We start from the raw sequence: 18,669 nt of genomic DNA, 5'->3' as shown, positions 1-18,669 counted from the left end.
CGTGCGCAGAAGGCGCAGAATAGGGGTGTTAGTTCAGTCTCCCGAGAGGTTAGAGGTCGCCAGGAGTGCCTAGCGCCCGCGTTCCAGAGGCATCCGCTGCCATTGCGGCTCCACGAGGCGTGGGGCGGCATTGGGCCACAAGTGAGCGGCCCCTGGGAGCTACACCTCCGCTCCCGCCGTGCCACCCCACTTTTTTCCTCCAAACGGCTCCCTCTGCCGGCTGAAAACCCCGGAGAGGCCAGCCCCTCCCCCCGCGGACGCACTTCCCTTCCCCGGCAGGAAGGGAGGACGCTGACCGAGCGAGTGCGCGGCGGACGCGCATGCGCCTCTCGTCAGGCAGCCCCGGAGAGGCTTCGGGGCTCCCGAGCTGCCGCCCCGCCGGGAGTGCGCCTGCGCAGTCGCCGGGCTCCCTATCTCCGCTTCCCTCCCCCTGGCCCCCGCGGGGACTTCTGGCCCGGCGGGACCATGTTCACCAGCACCGGCTCCAGTGGGCTTTGTGAGTACCCGCCACCGCCATCCTGGCCGCCACCTACGCGCCACCGCCATCCTGGCCGCCACCTACACGCCACCCTGGGCACCTCCTTGAGGAGGCTGGGGGCAGCGGGGATCCTCGGGTTTGCAAGAGGTTGGGGGGCCGACCCTCCAGCCCTGCTCCCGAACCTTGGTAGTTCCTGCTCTTGGGGGACGGCGGGTACCGCCTGGAGGGGCGAGTGGGCGCTAAGCCCCGCCCAGCCCCGGCCCAGGTCTGTGAGCCCGAGGTGGGCTGGGTTCCCTCGGTTCTCGCGGCCCGGCCCCATGCCGGTTGCCGAAAGGAGAGGCTCTCCGGGTGGAGGCGATGCTGGGCGCCTCGGCCCCCTTCGCAGTCACCTCGTCCCATTCATTTAGGGTGTTGAGGACCGAACTGACTCTTTGCCACATGCACATTTCAACTCTACTTTAAGAACTGAGCCCTCAGTTTTACTTAGATGTGTTGCTTCTCCGGTCTCTCTGAGGAGTTTTCGATAAATAAAAACTGATTAAAGTGCTTTAAAGTGGAGGGAAGTTAGGAAGTCGTTTGGAGAGAGCGCACGCTTTGCTGTAGGATTTTGCTATATTTTCCTGGAGTGTCAGCGGGTAGGGGGCGGAGAAGTATATATATAGCCTTTTAAGCAGCTTTTTCTCACTGACATTGAGTATGTCTAATTGACTCTCTGTAAGATGTTCTCTTAACCTAACAGCACTGAGATTAGGCACTGACACAGCAGCAGTGAACTATCTGAACAGCTATAATTTTGCAATTGCTTGTCACTGTTAATACTTCGTATCTCTGTACTTGTGAACATTGCCAGAGTATAAACCGTTCAGTATTTCCACATATTAGAGATCTATTGGGCATATCATGAATCTTTTTCTGAGAATACATGTTTTAGTCTGGTAGTGAGTTAGTATCAGAGGTACGGGCATAATTTTAAATCTTTCTCACTTCTCAACATCTCAGGTTTTGAAATGAGTTAAATATTTATGATTTCCCTTGTTTTATAATTAACTTGATTTACGGCATCTTTCATGTATTGGACCCGGAGTATATTACAACTACTAGCTAATTAATCTTCCTGAAACTATCCTCCGGATGAAGAGCATTCTTACTGTCAATGAAGCTAACAGTTCAAGAATGTGGTGTGTTTTTCCTGGGATCACACAGTAAGCCATACACTAGTGGGTATGTTATTAGCAGTAGAATTCTTCAATTTTAGTTCTTTCAGCATTTTGAGCTATCATTGCTGACCAAAATATATATAAAAAATTAAAAAGTCAAGAGAAATCTGTTATTGGTTGCTGTACTGTATAAGTCATTAGATTGTATTGCCAAAATGTATTCAAATTTGATACATGGTGACTCTGGGGAAGGCAATACTTTATTACCTGTGGCATAGGTTGGTCAGTATTGAATTCTGGGAGCTAGACTGCTGCCCTAGGAGAGGCCTAGGCCAGGGACCGCCTCCTCAGCTGTCTTGGCCTATTTCTAAAATAAGTGCATCCACAGTGTGAGAGTTAATAAGATGACAATTCCCCAGAAGGCTGTGTCTTGTGTGTTCATTTTACAAACATTTTGGGCTACTGTGGGCTTTCAGCTGTGTTAGGTGCTGGTAATGCAACAATGAACAAGTCTTGCCCCGGTGTTTATGATGCTTACAGTGGAGTTTGGGTATAGTTTTTACGGGACAGGTCATTTGGTAAGTCTGTGTGTTAGCACTTGCTTTAAAATTTTTCTCTGGTGAGGCTACCCACTGAGAGGGAAGTGATTTCCTTAAGAAGTTGTAGTCAAAGTTCTGCTCCTAAGTATCTTGAAGAAAGATAATACATCTGCCTGCCCTTGCTTCCATAGGTAGTGAATAATAGTCTCTTCCAAGGGAGAAATCCCTGCCATTTCCTACCACCTGCGTATTTCCCACATTTTGTGACTAGTACATAATGGTGTTTTAGTGTTAAACTTTTCTCTCTCATTCTCTCTCCCATTCATTCATTCAACAGGTGTCTGTTAAGTGCTAATATAAGCCACACACTGTCCATGTCCAGAGGATAAAGTGGCAAACAGGATAAAGAAGACCAACATCATGCAGGCTAATGAATCAGTATGATTTCATATAGTGATAAATGTTGAGAAAATAAGAGGGTAATGGCAATGACTGAAGTTAGGGTGTGGTACTGCTTTAGCATGCATGGGCAGGGAAGATATTTGGGAAGGCGACATTTCAGCTGATACCCAAATGGTGTGAAGGAGCCAGCCATATCAGAGTTTGCTGAAAAATCTTCATTTTGAGGAAAGGGAACAACACCAAGCACCAAGTCTCTGAAACAGGCACAGAAGGGTGTTTTCAGGGTACTAAAGAAAGCTGATGCAGCCTGAGCAGCAAATCAGAGAGAGGGAGGGCATTTGTGACCATTCCTTTGAAAATGTATTGCTGTCTGCCCAGTCATGCCATTGTGATTGGGTAAAAATGCATAGGAACAGTGTTCGTGGCTTACTTTAGATTCCTTGCATATAGAACAATGCTATCACTTGGCTCTATGTTGAGTCATATATGTATCATCTGTTCCATTTATTAATAAGTGTTCCCATTACTTATTGACCTCACAGTGAATTCAGTGTGTAACAGTGGACTCAACCAACATTAATTGCATGTCGAATATATTCCAGGTATAATTCCCACCCTCAAGGAGTTCATTGTCTATTGAGGGAAAAGGAAATTAAACAAATTCTGTGCTTGGTGCTGTGGGTTTCTTGCCAGGGTGTGGGCTGCTGGAGGGAGAAGCACAGTTGTTAAAGAAGACTCCTCAATGTTGGTGATATTTGAGCTGGTTTTTGAGGGATGAGTAAGAGTTTGTCAGGCATAATAGTGGGGAGAGGGCCTATGTGAGGGACAGAGCCTGGGCTGGGCCTGATAGAGAGGCAAGAGGGAATGAATTGGGGGCTTGCTGATATGGCTGGAGGAAGCAGTTCCTGAGAGGTGTGTGGTGAAATCACCCAAGGCAAGTGTGCTTCTCATTGGTGTGGGGTGAACTTGGAGGATTGCTCCTGGTGATGGAGCAGTGGTTTCCAAATGCTGCCTGTGTCCTGGTTGCAAAAAATCAACCATGTACATTCTGAACGTAGACATTCCTGGGTCCCATCCCTGGAGGGTCAGATTCAGAAAGGCTAATGTGGACATCAGAAATCTTGATTTTTACTGCCATTTCTGGCATCTCTTTCTTCATATCCAGTCTAGAAGCTGTAGGTTATTGCCCTAGTTGCAGTCTTATCCAGATTGTCAGAGACCTGGCACCTCTGTCCTTGTGTACTCATGGAGCGTACTCACCTGTTCTAGGCTGGCTGAGGCCTGCTCTGGCCCCTCCACACAACTAAAGCTGCTCTGAGTGAAACTGTTGTTTGATCTCAAACATTTGTTTGGGAGACTTGGGTAAGATGCAGTTAGAGAAGTTTGATGAACTCAAGGTCCATTGGTGTCAGCCTGTGGTGTGGATGGTCATTCACTGTAGAGACAGGCAAGCCATAAGGACTGGTGGGGTGATTCAGGGTCTGCATGCCTTGCCTTCATTTCAGCTTAGGTCCTGCCTCAGGAACCTGAATTCTGTCCCCAGGAGAATGCTGAAACGGACAACAACATTTACCACTGTGGCTCTTTTTTTTGTGCTCTCAGGGAGGAACAGACTCTGTTCTTACTGACATATTCTTCCTTAAATATGCATTCAAGGTGTTGAATACATAACTTGTGGGAGATGATCAAGTAAATGTTTAGTTTTGTCTCTCACTGTCTCTTTAAAATGTACTCAGTTGGGGAAGCTTTTTGCCTTTATGAAAAGGCCTCCTGACTTTCCTTTCACTCTTTGATTCATTGAATTCATCGGATACTTAGTGATCAGTCCTATGGGCCAGCCATTCTCCTAGATTCTTAGGATTTGGTAGTAAATAAAAGATCACACATCCATGCAAGTTGTGGTGGTGATCTTAGGTAATAGAAGTCTTGAAACATAGGCTCAGTTTAAAAATTAAAAGTACTCAGTTCAGCATATTAATCTGCACTTCAGTCTCCATTCAAAGGTAAGACTGACTTTTCCTCCCACTTTCTCCCAGTTAAGACTTATAGTTGGCAACCACCTCCTCTCAGAATAGGGTGTGATTGGCTTCTGCTACTTTTTGTTCTACTCTTTCCTGCAGATTTCCTATGTCTGACCTCACCAGGTTCTAGATTGGCTGGAATAGGAAGAGGAAGGAATGGTGAGGAACTCGGTTAGTTCTTCTGTGGCTCCCTGAGCCTGGCACATAGTTAAAGCTGACTCTTAATCCTTCAGGTGCTTTAGTGGGTTCTTCAGAGACGCTTACGGACTCCCATACCTGCTACCCCCTTGACCTCCATGTATCTGTATTTTGGTTAATTTATTTTGGTGACTCTTCTTGAGCACCTAGGAACTTAGAGCTACCTACAATTTCCTCCTGCTGGGGTCCTTTGGCCTGCTTGGGGGCACTGTTGGACTGAACCAAGTATGATCTCTCTGCTGGCTCTTGCATGTGGCCTACCTTGGCTCTGCTGGAACTGTGTATCCCTTGCCCTGGTTTGCATGTGGGTCCCAGTGGTCAGCATGGCTTCTCCCCCTGATTTACTACTCAGGCTGCATCAGCTTTCTTTAGTACCAGCTTGACGGCTCACATTTAGGCCATGGAATAGGACCATTGAGACCCCACGCAGTTTGCTCTGAGGGCATGGCTGTGCTCTGCACTCCAGTGGTTCACTCCACAAATCTTCCTCCTAGTGTCCTGTCTTCAAAATAGAGAACTCTCACATTCTACTCCTGCTCTGTGTCCATGGTCTGGCAGAGAGGAGCCTGAGAGTCCTGGGACTGCTTTGCATTCCTTTGCTTTGTATATTCTGCATCTTGGTGTGGAGCTTCGCTTTGGTAGGCAGCAGACCTACTATTTTGGTCTCTGAGTGGAAACTCCCAATTTTATCATCTTTTAGTTTTCTGTTTTGCTGGCCAAGAATCATTTGGCTGGCTTCCTTAAGGGTGAGTTTAGAGTTTATGCACTTCTGCTCTGACCAGGCTTGGCTTCCCCAAACCCTGCACAGCTGCCTTGAAAGCTTGACTCTTAGGGACAGGTTATTCCCTGTATTTCTTAAGTTTTGGGGGACTGTATTCTTAAAACTACCAAATAATATACTATTTATTCATAAATTTTAGCCAAGAAAGAAAGATAAACATTAACCCGGGAGGGATAAGCCTAAGGGAGGATGCCTTAAAAAATGTAAAATAAAGACACTATAGGACACTATTTTAAGTGAAATAAACAAGGCACAGAAAGACAAATATTGCATTTTCACACTCATATAAGGGACCTAAAAGAAATTGATCTCAAGGAGGTAGTGAATAGAATGGTGGCTACTAGAGATTGGTAAGGGTGGTAGGAAGGGGTAATGAAGAGGTGTTGGGGAGGGGGTAATTCTGTTAAATAGAAGGAAAAAGTTCTAGTATTCAATAGTGCAATAGGGCAACTATAGTTAATAATAATTTATTATCTTTCAGAATAGCTAGAAGTTTTCAAATGTTCCCAACATAAAGCAATGATAAATGTTTCAGGTAAATCATGTTCCAGTTACCCTGATTTGGTCATTATATGTTATATGCTTATATCAAAATATAACATGTACTCCATGAATATGTACAATTGTTATGTATCAATAAAAAATTTAAAAAAAAGACACTTTAGACAGTTTGGAAAATAGAGAAAAAACACGATTAGCATTTCGTTAATTTTAATCTTCTCCTATACTTTAATGTTCTTGTTTTAAAGTAACTGATTTTTGTTATTTTAAAATGAGTGCATGTTCATCAAAAAAAATTCTGAAATGCAGAAAAGTTCTAGGAAGAAATAAAATGGCATTTATTAACATTTTAGAGTTTATACTGTTTTTCTAGTGCAAAAATGAATAATCAAATAAGTAAGAATAAGTTTATCACACTAAATACTTTTTTGTAACTTTTATTTCACTCAGCAGAATCTTTTAAAATGTAATCATAATGACTATGTATGTATTCTTTTTGTATTCTGGTTTTTTTCCTTTGTCATAAGCATTTCCCTAGTATGCTGTTCTTGCAGAATTAGGTTGTTTCTCGTCTCCTTTTTTTTTCCTATTATAGTAATACTGAGCATCTTAATTTTCAGATATTGCAAGAAGTTAAAGAAAGTTAAAGTGTATTATAACTTTTGGTGCATACTGCCAAATTCCAACCCAGAGGGTGTTACCAATTTAAAATTTTACCAGTAGTTTAAGGGAGGAAAGGTTGCTTTACTTAAGTTACTTAAGTTATTACATTTATTTCCACAGCAGCCCAGCCCTAGGAGGACAGGTATTGTTATGCTTCCCTCCAGCTCCCGCAAATAAGTATATTGAGGCTCAGAAAATAATTTGTCCAAGATCACATAGCTAATAGTATATGGAAGAGCTGAGATTTGACCCAGATTTGCCTGCCTTCAAAGTCTGTACTCTTTGTACTGTATCACGCCACATTAAAGGGACTAAATTGACATAACTTTAGTCCGTTTAATGGAAAATGGCAGTAGCAATATATCTTGTAAGCCTTAGGATGAATATCTGGGAAAAAGAAACATAATTTAAATGAGAGTTCTACATATCTGTGCACTTCTATTTTTTTTTTTTTTTTTTTTTTTTGAGACAGAGTCTCACTCTTGTTGCCCGGGCTAGAGAGAGTGTCGTGGCATCAGCCTAGCTCACAGCAACCTCAAACTCCTGGGCTTAAGCGATCCTCCTGCCTCAGCCTCCCGAGTAGCTGGGACTACAGGCATGTGCCACCATGCCCGGTTAATTTTTTCTATATATTTTTAGTTGTCCAGCTAATTTCTTTCTATTTTTAGTAGAGACGGGGTCTCACTGTTGCTCAGGCTGGTCTCAAACTCCTGAGCTCAAACGATCCACCTGCCTCCGCCTCCCAGAGTGCTAGGATTACAGGCGTGAGCCTCTGCGTCCAGCCTGTGCACTTCTTATACTTTTCCGATCAACAACTAGTAAGTGTGAGTTATTAGTATAAAACTGTGTGTGCTAGGCACTGTTCTAAGCAGTTTACATAAGTTAACTCATTTAATTCTCAGAACAGCCCTGTGAGATAGGTATGTTTATTCTCCCCAGTTTGCAAATGAGGAAGTTGAGACATAGACAATATAGGAACTTTCCCAAGGTCACATCGGTAGTGAGGAGCAGGACTAGAATTTGAACCCAGACACCCTGGCCCTGCATTCAGTGTTACACATTGCTGCCTCTCAGCCTGAAAGAAGTTTATCTCTGCATATCTCTCACAGGCGCGTGATGAAAAGAGTAGCTCAGGTTGGCAATAGAGCTGTGTCCCAGCCATGGAAAGCAGCGTTGTGTCCTGCCTGGCAAGTTGCTTTTCCTTCCTCCCCTTGGGACTGTGGCAGCTGCCTATTCGTGTGCTCTGCCACGTTCCTTCTGATGGCCTTCAATCCACAGGTCTCCCTCTTTCTTCCCACATCAGAACCAAGGTCCAGTTTGGTTTTAGTAGAGATGTTTTATGACCTAATTAGGATCTTTTTGTAGTAGCTAGTGCTCTGTAGTTATTTTTATTTGTGGATGCTCCTCCCCACACCTCATCGAGTTATTTTCCTTCTCCAACTTTTTCCATTTTCAACTTGTCTTAATATCAGTTTTAGTAATGAAAGGGGAACCTACCTTACATCAAGCTACTTTAAAAATGCATTTCCATAGAATTTTAATAAGTGAAACTTGATAAAGCATATCTCATAAATAATTTACTCTAGCAATTTTTGTAGTGTGCTTTATGGAACACTGGTACTATGAAGGGCTCCTGAAGTTTTAACCCTTATTTAAATTATGAGTATAGGTGAGAATTATAATTACATTAAAATGCAACCCTTAATTAAATCATGATTCTTTTTCCCAGATGTTTTCCCTAAGAATTTATAAGTTATATTTCCATTGCTCTCAGTTATTTCTCGGTCAATTTAGTCCCTTCAGTGTAGCATGATACAGTGGAAAGCACATGGCACTAATATTTGGAAAGGATTCTGTAGCCGAGTAGGTCAACAGTGTTGTTGGCTGTATTGTTTAACATTGACAATGCAAATTGACACTTCAAAGCCTGTTGCAGCCCTGCAGCAAAGAAATCTGTTAATTCTCTATTTATTCTCTGTTTCTGAGACTTATTGGGGATAAGTTAGAAGAAGAAACATAAAATTCCATTTCATTATACTACCTGGACTTGATCTTTATTTACATATTGCTGTTGTGTAAGTTTTTTCCTCCTTTATGTGTGTATGTTTATAAACATTTTTAAAAGCAAAGTTGGGACTAGACACAGTTTTGTATTCTGCTTTTATTCATTTAATCTTCTTAAGTGAATTTACCCCATGTCATTAATAATCTTCAAAGCTGACTTTTAACATTATTTTTGTTTTACCTTATAAAACTGAAATATGCTTGCTGAAAAAAATTCAAAAATTACACAAATATTATACATAATGTACAAAGTACTAGGCCTGTGTAATTCTCCTCCACCCAGATAACCATTGTTGATAATTTAGTGCTTGTTATTCTAAATTATTCTACTAAATTATTAAATTTAGTAATTACTAAATAATTTTTAAATTATTCCAAATGTGGAATTACAGGGTTAAAGAGTAGGAGTATCTTAAAGTTTTTGATCTGTATTGCTAAATCCTTCCAGAAAGGATGTATCATTTTCGCTTTTCAGCAGTTTAGGAGTGAGTGTATCTTCTTCACCAAACTCTTGTAACGATTGATCATGATAATTTAAAGTAATTTTTGTCAGTCGAGAGATTAAAAAATGATGTTTGCATTTCCTTGAATGCCTGGGAAAGTGAACTTTCTTTCTCTTTTGTGTTTATTAGCCATTCATCTTTCAGTTTTGGTTTGGTTACCACTTGTAGTGATTACCTTTATATTAATAATTTTAAATCATGAACAGAAAGCTTAGTTTTTGCTGTATCAGTTTTTGGCACAATCACTGAATTCTCCTGTAAAAATAATTAGCCCAGGAACATGTATACCTCTCTTCTATACTTGTTAATGTATGTGTTGTATATACGCTGGTGTGTTTATAGGCTGTTCTGTAATGGCAATTAAGCCTTCCACATTTTGTCTATAGGTTGATTTTATATAGAAGGTCAAAACCAATAACTGTACTAACATTATTATGATTGTATATTTATTGCAGAACCACGGCTTGTGATTGGAGTCATGGAAGGAAATAGAGCCCTAGCTTGGAAAACCTGTGCTGCTCCAAAGAGTCTCTTTAATTTCTTTTGATATGTTTTCATGACTCTAAATTCACATTCAACTACTGCTGTTTATTGAATCTTGCATCATTCTTGGCATCTTCTTTATTTTGTTTTTCCTGGCATCCCTCCTAGAGTAAACTTTTTTCATAGAAGGACACAGATGGTGAACTTTCTGGATCCTTGCTTGGCCAATCTTGTATGGTACTGAATAACTGGATTCTTAAGTACCTCGTGTGGGTTTCCTCTTTGTTTGTGGGTAGATCTTTTCCCTGAGGATGCCCAAACCTTAAATGGCAGGGCTGACTGTAGGCTCTGTTCTAGTATGCAGGACAAATGACTAGGCTGGTTTCTGTACAGGTGCAGAGGTGGAGAGCAGGTGGTGGTGGGCAGAGGACCGCAAGAACCACCTGCAGCTGTAGAAGTTATGTGGGCTTGGTCCTTCTGTGAATTTTACTCCTGAACGGAGCTGCCCTTCTTATTTCTATCCTCTTCCATTCCCTGTCACCCCCAGCTGTGATCTTTGGAGGTTTGAAGTTACCCTAAGCTCTCTCCCACTTTTTCTCAGACCTCCAAGCCCCTCAGTGTCCTCCTTAAGCAGATTGCCCTCTTTCTTTTTTGGAGAGTTTCTCGGGTTTTATTTTGGGGGCCAAGCCTTCTTTCCAGCTAGGGTGGTAAAGTGAATGGCTGTGAGAAAGTATGTGAGAAGAGTGGGCTTGGGGATGGGTTTTGAGGCCTGGCTATCATGCCTACTTGGTGGCACTTACACTCTTGGGGATGACTGGATGCTGTGTGTAGATACCACTGAAACAGAAGTAAGACAGTGACTCCCTTTCAGTCTGGTTAGTCCTGATTGTATCAGAGAGACAACCTTGATTTGGTAGTAGTTGAAAGACCTTCCATAGTGGCTAGTTTCCCATTGTAACAAGGAGGACAGGAGGCCTGCCCAACCTTTCCATCAACAACAGTTTTTGCTAGAATTTAATAACTTTGTTTTGTTATTAGTGTGTTTATTTTTATAGTTAGCACCTACTGATGATAATGTGACGCTTGTTTTCCATTCACTGTAGTGACAGGAAGTTACCTTTGAAACGCGTTTCTTATGTAAGTCATACTAAGGTGACTTAAAGAAAAATATTAAATAATAGGATAGGTAGTACTGGGACATGGCAGAAATTGTGCTGGGGTGGGAATGGCTGAACTTTGAGAAATGCTCTAAATTCTTCTGATAATTGCCTATGGTCCTCCCCAGGGCCTGGTATTTATTGATTAGTTCTCTGGACTCATTTGAAAGGACGCATTTCTCTGGTGTTTTGAGGGTTCTTTTATTTCAGTATACACTTTGCAAGGGAGGAAAAGTAGACCAATGTCCTGAGTCTATCTTAAACTGGAATGTTATCTAGCTGTCTTTTTTATTTCATTTTTTTTTCTTTTTTTCACTCCTTTTAGTATTAATTTTAGTGTTTGAGATCTAAGTGGGGCTGCTTGTCCCCTTCAACTGGGCAGTTTTCTCAACACCAGTGGTTGGAGATGTTAGCAGCTTCTGGCACCTCATCTCGCAAGCAGGTTAGGCCACATAGAAACTGCCAGGGATTTTCAGCTTGGTTCTCTTATGCTGTTGTACCAGTTAGGAGTGGGAGGGGTCCCTTGCATCCCCAGAAGCTTTAAAATCAGACTCAGGTCTCTCCACCTTGTGGACGTGTGTTTTGTTTGCCATCTTTTCTCAAAACAGACCAAATTAATGTACATTAAAAACGTGCTGAAGCAAGTATGGCCTCCTGTTCATCCTTAAGGCTGTTCTAGAGCCTGTTTTTATAGCTCTGACATCCTTGCTGCCGCCTTCTGTAGTTGATTCTGATCCATTGGGTCTTTGAACACAGGGAACCCTCCTTGGTCTGTTGACCAGCTGTCAGCTGCAGCACTTTCTCACACTCAGCTTGATGCCTTTTTGCCGTTCTGTGACTTAGCATTTTGCCAAGACACAACTTCAGGGGTGCTTCTGTAGGCCATGCTTGGAAACATGTGTTTCCTTTGCTCTCTGGGGTGGCGAGGAGAGGAGGAGGAGAGTTACTTGCCACCATTTTAAAATTGTGTATATCAGGCCAAAGTCCAGATATGTTATCTTCTGAGGTAGACGATCCGGCAGGATCAGGGCTGAGTTGGTAGGTGACTACACCACACTGAGCATGTGCTTGCCTTCTTGTCAGCGACTTCCCCTACTTCACCGCGTGCCTAGCCTCCTTCGGCACTTGAATTTATAAGACGTTTTCTTGCCACTAACCACACATTTCCCCATTTAAAAATTATTTTTCCTCTTTTCTTACAGTTTATTATGTGGGTCCAAAACTTTTTACAAGCTTCCTAATTCACTTCTTCAGAGTTGCTTCTACTGTTGAATGATTTATCTCTTATTTTTGTATAAGATTCATAATTTTTAAAATCCCTTTTGACTTTTAAAATTATTATTTAATTATAATTGGATTTCTTGTCTAATTAGCACCTTTAACAATTACTGCTTTTTACATTTAATGAAAGGGTTAATGTTTGTATAAAATTTGCCTAAGAAGTATAAACCCGACTAGTGCCCCGCACAGTGGCAGAGCCTAATGCCATTATTGGAGACTTGCAGATTTGGCACTCTTTTCTCTGGCATGCAAGCCTCTGTGTTTTATGCTGTTTTAAAACTTTCTTTTTAAAATTTTAGTGCTTACTCTTTTTTCCAACCCTAATTCACACTGTCTAAATATTTTAGATGTAGAACACATTTTTGTATCCAGAGGGCAAGTCCTTCTCCTTTTTTTTTTTCTCCTGGAAACTTCTTAGCACTTTCTCCTGTTTATTTTGCTGATGAACTTTATAACCACCGTGCAGTAACAAGTGTTTCTTGGCTGCTGTCTTGAGCCAGGCACTCCAGTTGTTTGGGGACCTGCGTAAGGAGCAGCCAGTGTGGAAGGCAACCAGTGTCATTGAATTCTCTCTGGTGTGTTAGGGACAGGAGCTGATTCATGGATGGCTGTCAGTGTTTTACTTCCAAATACACTAGGGAAACAGGTGTAACAAAAATAAATCTGGCGCCTTTTGATCCCCGGACAGGTTTTGTTGAGATGGTCACCAGGAGGCACTCATTCCTCCCTAACTTGGTCACTGAAGAAAAGTTTCGTTAGGTTTTCTTCTAGGAAGCTCAGAGACCTGAGAAATAAATCATGGTAGAAGCAGAAGGTGTCCTTGCAATGCATGGCTTCCTGCACTTTTGTGGATTTCTACTCTTCTTTTTGGCTTAGCCCTTTTCTGATGAAAAACCGTTAAGAAAGTTACTTCATGAGACACAAATCACCTCATTCTTGTGGGAACGTTGAGAAGTTTACCAAATAGTTCAGTAGTCAGAAATGGGAAAACCAATATTGTGGTAGGATACGGTGGCCCCTTCTTTAGAGGGTGTGAACCACACAGGGCTTTTTGACGTGTGTATTTTTACACGCTTGCCTTGTGCGAGCAGGCAGAGCTGCTGGGCAGCTCCCCCACAGTCTATATTCAGCTAGAATGCTTCTGCAGCAGCCCTCATGGCTGAACTTTGCAAGACCTGTGGTTAGTGTCTTTGACACCCCAAAGATACATATTTTTATTCAGGTAAAAGTTCATATAACATAAAATTCACGATTTTAACCACTTTTAAATGTGCAGTTATTGGCTTCCAAAACATTTTATATTGTTGGTGCAGTTAATACTGACCATATTCCAACTCGAGAACATTTCATCATGTCAAAAGAAACCCAGTACCCATTAAGTAGTCACTCCCCATTCCCTTCCCCCCTGTCCATGATAAACACTAATCTGCTTTCTAGCTCTATGGATTTTTAAATTCTGGACATTTCATATAAATGGAATCATGCAATCTGTGGCTTTTTGTGTGTGGCTTTTTTCACTTTGCATAATGTCTTTGAGATTCAGCCATGTTGTAGCATATATCTGGATCCATTCCTTTTATGGCTGAACAATATTCCATTGTATGAATGTACCACATTTTGTTTATCCATCCATTTGTTGATGGACATTGGGTTGTTTCCACTTTTTGTCTGTCGTGATAATGCTGCTGTGAACATTTTGTGTGTAGGTTTTTGTTTGAATACCTATTTTCAGTTTTCTTGGGTATATTGCTAGGAGTGGAATTGCTGGATCATAGAGTAGTTCTCTGTTTGATGTTTTGAGGAACCAAAAAGATCCATTTTAAGTATTAAAAAAGTAAGCATATAAAGTTATTTTCTTGTTATATATTAGAAAAAAGTTGTTTCTTTACAGTCAGGCAGAACTAGGTTCAAATCTCAGTCCCTCTACTAACTAGCTGTAACCTTCAGCAAGTTATTTAACCTTTCTTGGTCTGTTTCTTCACCTAGAGTATTCGGATAATTAATTCCTGTGTCAGGATTACTGTAAGCATTTGCTGAGATGGTATTACATGGAAAGTGCTTTTATTAGCACAGTGCCTGGCATAAGGTAATCCATATATATTGTAATTATTATTTTAGGATAATACATAGTCACCCAAGCCTGGTTGGTATTCATTGTCACAAAAAAATGGCTGTGTACTTTGATTATACCAAAGAGAAACAAGAGGAGGTAAATGACCCAAAAGGAAATATTAAACTTTGCTGTTTAATATTATCTTTTTTTTTCTTTTTTTTTTTTGACACAGTTGTCTCTCTGTGTTGCCTGAGCTAGAGTGCAGTGGCGTCATCCTAGCTCACTGCAACCTCAAACTCCTGGGTTCAAGTGATACTCCTGCCTAAGCCTCACAAGTAGCTGGGACTATAGGCATGCACCACCACACCCAGCTAATTTTTCTGGTTTTTATAGAGGCTGGGTCTTGCTCTTGGCTCAGACTGGTCTCAAACTCCTGACCTCAAGCAATCCTCCTGCCTTGGCCTCCCAAGGTGCTAGGATTATAGGTGTGAGCCACTGCTCCTGGCCATGGTGTTTTGTATTATCTTTGCCATAGATATTTTGTATTTTTACTTTTAGATGAATGCATTGTTTATTATTCTCAAAATTTGTAACATCCCTATTTTTTAAAGGTGGAAAGACCTCTTGTAGAGTAGTGACTATTTTTTTAAACCTTCTGTTTGATCACTGCTTGGGTTCTGTGTGTATGGACGACTTCCTGGCTCCGCTTACAGGCCAGAAGATAACTAGTGACTTGCCCCATCTCAGTGCGTAAAGATTTACCATATTGACCTCTTTCCTGAATTAGTAACTATTTAATAATTATTTTTTGAATTGTTAAATTTTTATAAGAAATTAAAATCTTCCATGAACAGAGCAGAGATTGCCACTGTTAATATTTCAATACATGCTTTTAAAAAGCCATGTATTTATGTGTTATTTTTATATATAATTATGTATTGTGTATTTTTTTATATACCACTAGAAATATTTTGTACTTACTATTTAGGAATATCTTTTCCAAGGTATGAAGTATTTTCTACAGCCTATTTCTTTCTTTTTTTTTTTTTTTATTTCAGCTCTTCATGGGGGTACAAAGGCTCAGGTTATATACACTGTCCGTGTCCCGCCCATCCCCCTACAGCCTATTTCTTAATGTTGAATATTATTTCATTTTATGGATAGAACATAATTTACCCATTTTCCTGTTGGAGGTTCATGATGTTTATGGTTTTTTCACTATTATAAACAGTGCTGTGATGAGTATCTTTGTAGCAAAATCTTTGTGCATGTCTATAGTATTAATAGTTGCTTTGGGCTAAGTTCCTAAAAATAAATCTCTTAGATTAGAAGGTTTATATTTATATGTATTTAAAACTTTTGGTAAGTTTTGCATTTAGTATGTACCCACCAATCTGTGTTGCACCTTCCCCAGACTGCAATCTTTTTGTATCTCCATTCACAAGTACATTTACTTTTGTTAAACAGAGTACCAATTTGATTTCTGTTAATGCTCTTTGTGACTGTGTGTCTTTCACTTAAAATCCACCATGCAGGTGACAGTATCTTTGGGCAGTGGAGCTATGTGAAATGTAGCATAGGACACAGTTGTATTTGTAGTCAAATTATCAAGGTTTAAATGCTGGTTCCTTCCACTCACTAGCCATTATATCAGACACCTCTTCTTGTGCGCTGTTTCAGTGTGCTCAGCCTCACCTCTCCTTCTGTTTCTACAGAGTCCCTTTTGGTGTAAGCTGGTCTGGTTTGGTGGTTGTGCTTATTTCTCTGTTTCTCCCTTGGAGCTTCCTTTCTATGGCTACCCTAGACTATTGAGGACTGAAGCTGATGGATAAAAATACTTCCCTGGGTGATAGTTCTGAGACACATTTACAAGGCTTCTTAGAAAAGTCCTGCGAGATCCAGTACCCATCACAAGCATCTGTCACTCATGGTTACCAACTTGACAATGTACCCTTGTATGGACTCTCCCTTCCTGTTTCCATTCCTATGTCCTTAACTCCTGCTCGCTGGGATCACATTCCAAAATAAACTATCTGCTTGTGTAAGCCTTTGTCTTGCCCTTTATTCTTGGGAGATCCCAGGCTAAGATATTTTGTGGTCATGGAGAGGTGACATACTCTCTAAGTCACAGTTTTCTCATGTATAAATTTGAGGAGGGTCATGTCTACCTCATAGAGTTATTTTGAGGATTAAACCATATAATTCATTCATTTATCACCTACTTACTGAAGGGCCACTACGTGCCAAGTGGTGTTCTGGGTATGGGGATATAGCAGTGAGTGAGACAAACAAGGACCCTGCCTTTAGAGTTCACATTCTGATGAAAGAGACAAAGAAGGAAACAAATAAAGAAGAATTTCAAGTAGTGAAAAATGCTATGAAATAAATAATGCAGAATGTTGTACTCGAGAGCAATAAAGTCATGATGGAAGGCCACTCTGAGAAGATGTTATTTGAAATGAGGACTGAATGATGAGAATAAGCCGGACATGGAAAGAGCATTTTGGGTAGTGGGTGTAGCAGGTGGGTAGGCCCTGTGGTGGCTGTGAGCATCGGGAGCAAGGTAGTGCATGTAAAGTGCTGTGCTGAGTACTTTGGTTGGTTTAGTAGTGACTAGTTGGTTAGTATTAGTAGTAATAGCAGGTTAGATCAAAGGGATAGCCTATCATTAACTACACAGCAGTAAGTGGCCAGTTTAGCCTTATGAATTGACAAAAAGTTGGTTTCATAGAATAAGCAGATAATTGGGCAGGATGAGAATAGGGTTACATAGTATGTTTTTTTTTAGTCTGTTGATATAGCAAATTATATTGGTTGATTTGCTTTGCATATCCAGGATAAACTTCATTTGGTTATGATGTATTGTTCTTTTTATGTATTGCTGGATTTGATTTGCTAATGTTTTGTTGAGAATTTTGTATTTATGTTCATAAAGGTTATCAGTCTTTTTTTTCTTGTAATATTTTTGTCAGGTTTTGGTGTCAGTATAATGTTGGTTGCATAACTTTAATTGGGAAGTGTTTCTTCTTTTTCTATGTTGTAAAAGAATTTGTGTAGAATTGGTATTCTTTTCCCCTTAAATTCTTGTAACTCTCTAGTGAAGCCATTGGGCTTAGAGTTTTCTTTGTTGGAAGACTTATAACTGTGAATTCAATTTTGTAGTATCTGCAGGACTATTTAAATTATCTATTTCTTCTTGATGAGCTTTGGTAGGTTGTGTCTTCCAAGGAATTTTTCTATGTATGGGCTAAGTTATTAAATTTATGGGCATAAAGTATTTCCTAATATTTCCTTTTTATTCTTTTTTTTTAAAAAAGAGTTTAGTTGTGATAAATACATAATATAAAATTTAGCATTTAACTATTTTTAAGAACACAGTTCTGTAGTATTAAATACGTTCATATTGTTCTGCAGCCTCTTATTATCCTTTTAATGTCTCTGGGATCTGTAGTGATGTCTCATCCTTCATTCTTGATGTTGGTAAATTATGTCTTCTCTCTTTTTTACCTGATCAGTTCTGCTTGAAGTTTATCAATTTTACTCATCCTCTCAAAGAATCAGCTTTTCTTTTAGTGATTTTTTTTCCATTATAGTTTGGTTTTTCTATTTCATTGATTTCTGCTCTTAATTATTTCTTTCCATCTGCTTTCCTAGGATTTAATTTGCTCTTCTTTTTCTAGTTTTTCAAAGATTATAATCTATATTGTTATTTAAGACCTTTTCTCTTCCTAATGTAAGCATTTACTACTGTAAATTTACCTCTAAGCACTGCTTTAGTTGCAACCCACAAATTTTGTTTGGTTGTACTTTAACTTTTCTATTTTAAATATATTCTAATTTCCCTTGCAACTTTCTCTTTGACCCAAATATTATTTAAAAATGTGTTGTTGAGTTTTCACATATTGGGGGGATTTTCCATCTTTCAGTTGTTTCTAATTTAATTTTGTTGTGCTCAGGGAACATACTTTGCATGATTTTAGTTCCTTTAAATTTGTTATCTTTTACAGCCCAGAATATGGTCTGTTTTGGTGAATGTTCCATATGCACTTGAAAAAATGTATAACTGGCTGTTGCTGGAGGGAGTGTTCTAAAAATGTCAGGTCAACTGGTTGATAGTGTTTTTCAGGTCTTCTCTATCCTTAATGATTATACTAGTCAGTTTGGGCTACCATAACAAAATAGTATAGATTGGGTGCCTAAAACAATAGAAATTAATTTTCTTCAAGTTCTGGAGGCTAGAAGTCCAAGATTAAGGTGTCAGCAGGTTTGATTTCTCCTGAGGCCTTGCTCCTTGGTTTGCAGACTGCTCTCTTCTCACTGTATCCTCACATGGTCTTCCCTCTGTGTGTGTAAGCATCCCTGGTATCTCTTCCTCTTCTTATAAGGAC

At 40.3% G+C, this 18,669-nt stretch overlaps 1 protein-coding gene across 1 annotated transcript in view; it reads left to right on the top strand.

Annotated features, from left to right (window-relative positions):
• The first annotated feature begins 323 nt into the window (after positions 1-323).
• The window catches only part of UBAC2 (UBA domain containing 2), a 174,994-nt gene continuing 156,648 nt past the window's right edge, over positions 324-18,669 (top strand). The window contains exon 1 of the mRNA XM_045567087.1: positions 324-496. Within this exon, the coding sequence (XP_045423043.1) occupies positions 466-496 (31 nt within the window). The 5' untranslated portion in view covers positions 324-465. The remainder of the gene's footprint in view (positions 497-18,669) is intronic.

The sequence above is a fragment of the Lemur catta genome, chromosome 13, assembly GCF_020740605.2.
Source record: "Lemur catta isolate mLemCat1 chromosome 13, mLemCat1.pri, whole genome shotgun sequence".
In the NCBI taxonomy this organism is placed as follows: Eukaryota; Metazoa; Chordata; class Mammalia; order Primates; family Lemuridae; genus Lemur; species Lemur catta.
This window is presented reverse-complemented; position numbering and strand designations above follow the sequence as displayed.